This window comes from Aplysia californica, unplaced genomic scaffold (genome assembly GCF_000002075.1).
Source record: "Aplysia californica isolate F4 #8 unplaced genomic scaffold, AplCal3.0 scaffold00047, whole genome shotgun sequence".
Taxonomy (NCBI): Eukaryota; Metazoa; Mollusca; class Gastropoda; order Aplysiida; family Aplysiidae; genus Aplysia; species Aplysia californica.
In genome coordinates, this window is record NW_004797317.1 from 669,680 (window position 1) to 677,062 (window position 7,383).

Genomic DNA, 7,383 nt, shown 5'->3' on the forward strand with positions numbered 1-7,383 from the left:
CGAGCTGGGGTATGAGCTATACAAATGCTGTTTATTATTATCATTTTAAGGTACCATTACAAACTTTGGCAGTAGCCTACAGTGTCTGTGTTCTGAAGACCCCCACCGGTAGAGTGGTTAGAGAACACGACGGGTCTAGAAAAACTCACGTACAATAAAGGTGTCACAACGCGGTGGAATCAAGCACTGGTCAATTTTTTGGCATGCGGATTTATTGATATAATGTTAAAGCTTATTCTTTTATTCTATTTTCGATGTAAAATACCCATCTACCCTTAATAGAAATTGCGATATTTGCGATTAAAGGAGGTGAGGGTAGCCAGGTTTCAGAAGTAAAATTAGCGAAAAAATGGCCTCTACATTTTTGTAACATCTATAGCTTGAGAGTCCTTGGAAACTGCAAAAGTACATGATGTGTTGTGCCTTTAACCAACGTCTGTCTGTAAAATCCACACATACGAGGGGCATACCAAAAGATTTTTACCTGACCACGAAGGAATAAAAGTAGACAGCTGAAATTTGGGGTGAAATCCAACACTCATCTTCAGAGATTGCATGTAAATTTTGGGGAATTTCCCATGACTGGTTTTAACACCAGCTAACTGTAAGTAAATGGGGGTATGTTGTTCTCCAGTTTCAACATAAAAATGGAGAAAATTGAGCACAGAGCAGTAATGAAGTTTTTGTTCTTGCAAGGCAAGCAACAACGTGAAACTAAATTGTTAAAAAGCCTTGTAACCATGGATGAGACATGTGTCCATCACTACGATCCAGAGTTAAAATTTGTATCAGTGCTGTGGAAATTTCTCTCGTCTCCAACACGAAAGGAGGCAAAGGTGCAGCCACCGAGTGGAAAAATGATGCTATCAGATTTTTGGGACCAAGAAGGAGTGATTATAGTCGACTATCTTGAAAATGGACATACGATAACCGGAGACCATTATTCTAACAAGCTAAAAAAAATTACCACTGGCTATAAAAGAAAATCCCAGAACAAAGATCTGAAAAGGCATTTTGCTGTTTCACGAAAACGCGCCAGCACACACTTCAAGAAAAGGTGCAGAAACTGCGCGAGAATATGAGATTTTGCCATATCCACCCTATTATCCAGATTTAGCCCCGTCCGACTTTTTTATTCCCCAAACTGAAAAAGAAGTCAAAAGGAAGGCATTTTGAAAGGGATGATGAGTCCAAAGAAGCGGTAGAGGGTTGATTTTCTGACAAAGAGAAGATCTTCTATTCTCAGGTCTTTATAAGGTCATACACCGATGGCAAAAATGTATTACTATGGGAGGCGACTACTCAGAGAAAGATTAAGGTTAGTGCCAAATTTTAGCTTTCTACCTTTATCCCTTCATGGCCAGGTAAAAACTTCTGGTATGCCCCTCGTATATTATGTGTTTTTGAAAGTACGTGTAATGTGGTGAACCAAAAACAAAAGTTCGAAAAACATTTCAAAACTGGAAGAAAAAAACGTCAAAATAATGAGATGTCCTTGGGAAATTTCCAACAGCAAGACAATGAACAATATTCTACTTTACCACGACAATAAGCATGTGTGGGTTCATGTTGTGTTTTTTTTTCAAAAGTTTTGGTATTATAAGTGTTGTCAAGTGATCTTTCAGAAAATATTCTGTGGAGATGAACAGTGTTTATTGCTCAGCAAAATCACTTGATGACATACGTAAACACAAACGCTCCTTAGATCCACCATTACCTCACACTGCAGTACACCACATGCGAATAAAAAAAACACCAAAAAACAAACAAACACACACACACACAAACACACACATGTACAAACACTCAAAAAACGAAAGAGACAAATAACAGACATATAAACTGACAGGCAGACCCACAGACAGACACACAGACACACAGAGAGACACACAGACAGAATAAGAGGCAGACAGACAGAGAAGGGGGCTGTGTGTGGAGGAGGGATGATAGAAATACAAAAAAACCCAGACAGGCAGACAGAGAAAAGTGTTTAGGATAAAAGATGACAAGAGTCACACACAATAGAGATATCAGACGCTAGAGAAGCCCACCACCTACTCGTCTGTGTTCACTGGCTTCCTTAGTTCTCGCATCCAACTACCATAGCCCTCCTTATCTATTTTTACGTTGTTTTCAAAGTACTGGTCACTTGTAAATGTAAGCTGGAGAATAAAAACATGAATAATATAATAAAAGGTGTTTGTAATTGACAGTGCGGATACACATCTTAGTGAAGAATGTAATGGCAAGTCACATTCATTAGCAAACCACAAGCCAAACAATGTGTCTATGCTTTAGATCTGTACACTAACATGCTCTTTAAATTATGCAAACACATGACCAAACTAGTTCTTTCCCTAGTATTATATATTGGGTGGCCTTGTTCTGTGAGTTGAAAAGAAAACAAACACGCAATAAAAATTGTGTCTTTCTATGTCATGTCAATAAAGAAGGAAGCTGTTTAGACTGGGTTGTTTTTCTGGAGTGCTGTGGCTGAAACGAATTAGTTTGTAAATTCATTTGTTAAAGATGTTCCATTTGTTGTAATTGGTTTAAAATATTTTAGGGTGTATATAATCTGTCCTCCTGCTGTACGTATCCTTCTGCTCTCACATTGGCCCTAACAAGAACAGTCAAAGCAGAAATCATTTTGTGATAAAGATTTGTCAGCAAAGCTTAAAACATCCAAAAGCAATTACAATTATGGGAACTATTTAACAAATTAATTAGCAAATCAATTCATCTCAGCCACGGCAGTCCAGAGAAACAACTGTCCATTTTGAATTACTGTTATTGTCCTTCTGACGGGTGTGTTCTTCTGAGATCAAGGTAGATACATCGAGTCACATGATTTACTTGGTTGTTCATGGACATGTATTATGAATCTTAACAGATATCAAACTTCTTTACCTTTCTAGAAAAAGATACACTTGTCTCCTAGATTTCTAAACGGTTATTATTTACACCATTATTTGTGTAACTTCCTGGTAGGATGGAATATGTTTTTTTCTTAATTGAGCAGTAACTAAAATTGAATCTGGGGGAACCCCATAATAAAGAATGCACTTTTGTAACTTAATATTCTCAACAGATAGGCAGCAATTAAACAGCAAATTGTTCAACTATCTGGGAGCGAGCAAATGAGTAATTTCTCTAGCCATCTTAACGATTATTTTCTGGGTGTGATATACAAAGAAACAAAGTTATAACAATTACCCGATGCCGACTTTTGTTTTAACCACTTACGTTTGAGTAAAGCTCCTCTATATAGGTGTCATTTTTCACAAATTCAGGGTAACCAATCTTGGACTTGATGATTTCGTTCTGAAAATACAGTTCACAATAATTTTTAAAAAAATCTCTACGACACATTTGCTCTATGTTTACAACATTTACAAAATGTAAATGGTTTACATCTAATAGTCACATTTATTAGATTTATGAGAGCAGGGTGCAACGAGAACGGTTGTGATTGAGGAAATACACGTAAAAGAGGAATACTATGACGTGTTGCAAAGAAATAAAAAGGATGAAATATCCACTTAAGAACGATCATTAATGACTATCGAAATGTGACGTTAATGTGTACGTTAGGAAAGACTTTAAGAAAATGTTATATTCGAACACAACACGCCCATAGTTCGAAACAGACTAAACATTTCTGAGCTGAAAGTAAATTCTCATAGGTTACTGTTATTCAAGCCGTCATGAACTTGATGCCCAGGTGGATGATGCAGTTTCAATTCACGGTAAAAAGTTAACAAAAACATCGTTGTATTTAATAATATAAAATAATGTCCACCTTTTCCTGAGCAAGTCTTTTCGTGGCCGGGTCCATCCAAGAGAGTTCATTTACTAGTTCATCAAAAGCAGACTGTAGACCATCTATCATTTCCAGGGCCTATAAAAGTAGATTAAGTTAGAACATGGTTAGTGCAACGTTTATTGCGTCAGTATTTTCGTTGTGAATACCATAAAATCAAATCTCAAGACTCCACTTAGATTCGACATACCTTCATCCTTAATTCTTTCAAGAGTATTTTTTTAGAGGAGAGATTTCCACATCTGAAAGTCCCTATACGTTAATCCCACTCTGAATCTACTTCATCCAATAACTATTTTAAAGGCAGCCCTACGATGTTCCAGTGCATTTTGTGGCGCACCTTCGTCTTCTCTGTTTCTCTGTCTATTTCTCTCTCTCTCTCTCTCTCTCTCTCTCTCTCTCTCTCTCTCTCTCTCTCTCTCTCTCTCTCTCTATCTATCTATCTATCTCTATCTCTATATCGGTCTGTCCCTCTATTGTTCTTAAGCTCTCAGTGTTTTTATAATGACAATATCAAATAATAATAATAGTAGTAGTAATAATAATAATAATGATAATAATAATAATAATAATAATAATAATAATAATAAACATAATAATAATAATAATATCACAATTGCACTTATTAAATGCAGCATGCTCTATGAGCTTCACAATCATTCTTACACCCACAGACCTTAGAACACTCAGAAACAATGCAAGATGAGGATTAAATGCGCTCAAACACTACCAAACTAACAAAATGTTTTGCCGTCTATATAATTGTCTGGCACCCTTTCCATTTGGAAGAAGTGAAGAAAATTTGTACAGTCCTTTTCTCAAGGACACACCATTGGGCCTTTGACAGGGTTCGAACCCAAGACATTTCGATTGCAAGCCCAACAGCCTAACCAGTAGACCACGACGCTATCTTCTTGACGAAGAGCTAATGGATGTTAAACATTGCTTTCCTTTTCATGTTCACAGATCTTCTCTGAATTCTTTTTTACTACCCGCATAATCTTATTGAAATTGTAAAAATTAACCATATCATCGTGTCTGTTAGGAAACAGGGTGCAGCCAGTGCACAAAGATTCACTTTACCATAGTTTTGGCTTCGGGTTCAAAGTATCGCTCGACAAAAACTTTGCCGAGGACGAAGCCGGTTTGATATCTTGTGTAACGTGAGCACATTTTTTCCTGGGCCTCCTCTGTCTTGACACCGTACAGAACCTGAAAAGAAAACAATTGAACGGTAATATTATTTTGAGTATGTATAACTTAAAACGCCCCGAAACAAACATAGTTTTAAAATAGCACCTTCTGGATTTGAACATAGGTCAGAATCGGGTAGTATAGTGCAGTATGATACTGAATTAGGCATTTGTTAGTTCTTAAGAAGACAAGATAATCCATGTATCTGGATGAGAAAAACACCTAAAACGACGTACATAAGCTTTCAGACATCAGCAAGGATGAAGTCACCGCATTTTTAGCATTCGTGCGTTTTCAGCATTCGTGCACTATAGTCTACTGCGGGTCCAATCAAGCAAACCGTTTAGGCACCTGCAACTTTGGAGCAAAGTCTTTCAAAATGACATTTTGAATCAGTGGCACCTGCTAATGGACATAGGACTGTTTCGTGCCCTCCTGCCTACTTGAGATATAAGATCGTTTACGACAGTTGTGGGGGGTGGGCCATTCAATAAAGAAAGCTATTCTCACCCTCCTCCTTTCAAATGAAAAAGGGTCCAATTGTGATTTTGAAGGGGAAAAAAGACAAACATTAGGTAAAAAAAAATTTCGTTACACTCATTTACAATAATTGTCAAAATGAAATCAAATTCGTTACTCAAAGCTAAATATGATATATAGGGCACATAGATATTTTTGTTGCGCAGTGATTTGTTCTTCATATATTGGTTATTTTTTCATGTGTTTTGTGGTGATTGGCTTTTTAGAGTTATACTTTTCATTAGGCAAGCTGAGATAACTCCTGTTGTTTGTCTTTCTAATCAACTCGTTAAAATTGTCTTATTTGTTGCAAAGTTACTGAAGCCATGTGCGTATTTTGTTCTATTTCTTTCTCTGATTTTCTTTCCTTTAATCCTTCACTCTAGCACTGGTTTCTTTAGTCCATTCAATTTAAGTAGCCAAGGAATCTAAACTGGCTATTTCTGATGGTTCTGATTATATTTGTTTTTCACCTGCAATTTGGAGCACTTTTCTATCTGTTTTACTCTTTGTCAATGAGATACTGAGTTGTCTCCCTAAATGCAACATTTGGGCAGTTTCCTGTCTTCTCCGTTTGTCCTTATTTGGTGTCCAGCTTTTGCAACCATACACACAGATCGACCACACCATTGTCCAGGGTTCTCATCTTTGTGTTCTCAGTTATACTTCTGTTTGAGGAAACAGGTTTCTTCTGGTTGAAAGTATATGTGAGGCAGCGTGGGGGAAATCAGGCACTTGTCAAAAAAATGAAAGTGAAGAAACTGGCATTTTTCCGTAAGTTTGGGAATTTGTGTCGAATTTGTGTTTTTTAACTCAACACCTTTGGTGTCAATTAAAGAACACATTTCCGTATGGATTGTACTGAAAAACGTCAATTAAAAGGATAAAAATGGTAAATTTTCTGTTGTCAGGTGTTTTGTGAAAAAGAACCCACACCGGTGGAATAAAGCCAACTGTGTCTTAAAAACTCCCAAATAGCCTAAAGTCACGAATGTCCAGTAGTTTATTCGAACATTGATAATTCGCTGAAAGACCCATATTAACGACTATCGGCTTTTTTATTCCAACTTTTGTTTATTTGGAACTCGACTACTCCCCATTCAAACCAAATTCACAAGCGTTTGGTTTGGGCGTCGAATCAGGAATACTCGCAGCAGTCAACCAGCTCATTTCAGCAACTCACAGACTTTAAACGATTTTTTTTTCTCAAAACAAAAAGAAATCTGGGTTGATTGTGCAAACACTTTCAATATCCAAATACGCCTATTTCTGTTCATGAAACCTTCGCAAAGAAAAATTTGTTTAAACAAAAATTATACTTGTTCTATTATCTTATTTGAAACCACGCTAGACATTTCCAAATGCCTCTAACATGTTTGTATACTACATAAAATACGATATAAAAAAAGCCGCCGTGGCGCTAGCTCGATCACTTTTATAGTTGTAGAGAAAAAAAAGATAAATGAAAACGAAAATATAAGGGGGAAATCCGGGACATCAAAGGGCTACCAATAAACATTAATTCTGTGGAATCGTTAAGATGCTTTGATTCCATTTGCTAGACTAGGAAGGATTTCTTTATAATTGATTAGCCCCCTCGGCCTATCTCGCACTGAGTCACTTTTGTCCTGCCTGGTAACTGCAAATCTATCAATACACTCCCTATCTACTCTGCTTTTAAAACGATGATGTTGATAATGATGATGATGACGATGATGATGATATCAAGCAAAATTTTATGCCGTATAAGAAATCATAAAATTATTTTTCCTATTTACATATACTCAACGAAAAATAATCAAGACTTCATCTCTATTCTGCTTTTTTACAAAGAAGAAGAAGAAGAA

General features: G+C 36.6%; 1 protein-coding gene across 1 annotated transcript in view; it reads right to left on the reverse strand.

The window, feature by feature from the left end:
* Positions 1–7,383, reverse strand: part of LOC101846719 (neprilysin-1-like) — a 28,769-nt gene that overhangs the window by 8,543 nt on the left and 12,843 nt on the right. The window contains exons 9-12 of the mRNA XM_035968225.1: positions 4,907–5,035; positions 3,803–3,901; positions 3,247–3,324; positions 2,059–2,162 (exon numbers count right to left, since the gene is read on the reverse strand). Of these exons, the coding sequence (XP_035824118.1) occupies positions 2,059–2,162; positions 3,247–3,324; positions 3,803–3,901; positions 4,907–5,035 (410 nt within the window). The remainder of the gene's footprint in view (positions 1–2,058; positions 2,163–3,246; positions 3,325–3,802; positions 3,902–4,906; positions 5,036–7,383) is intronic.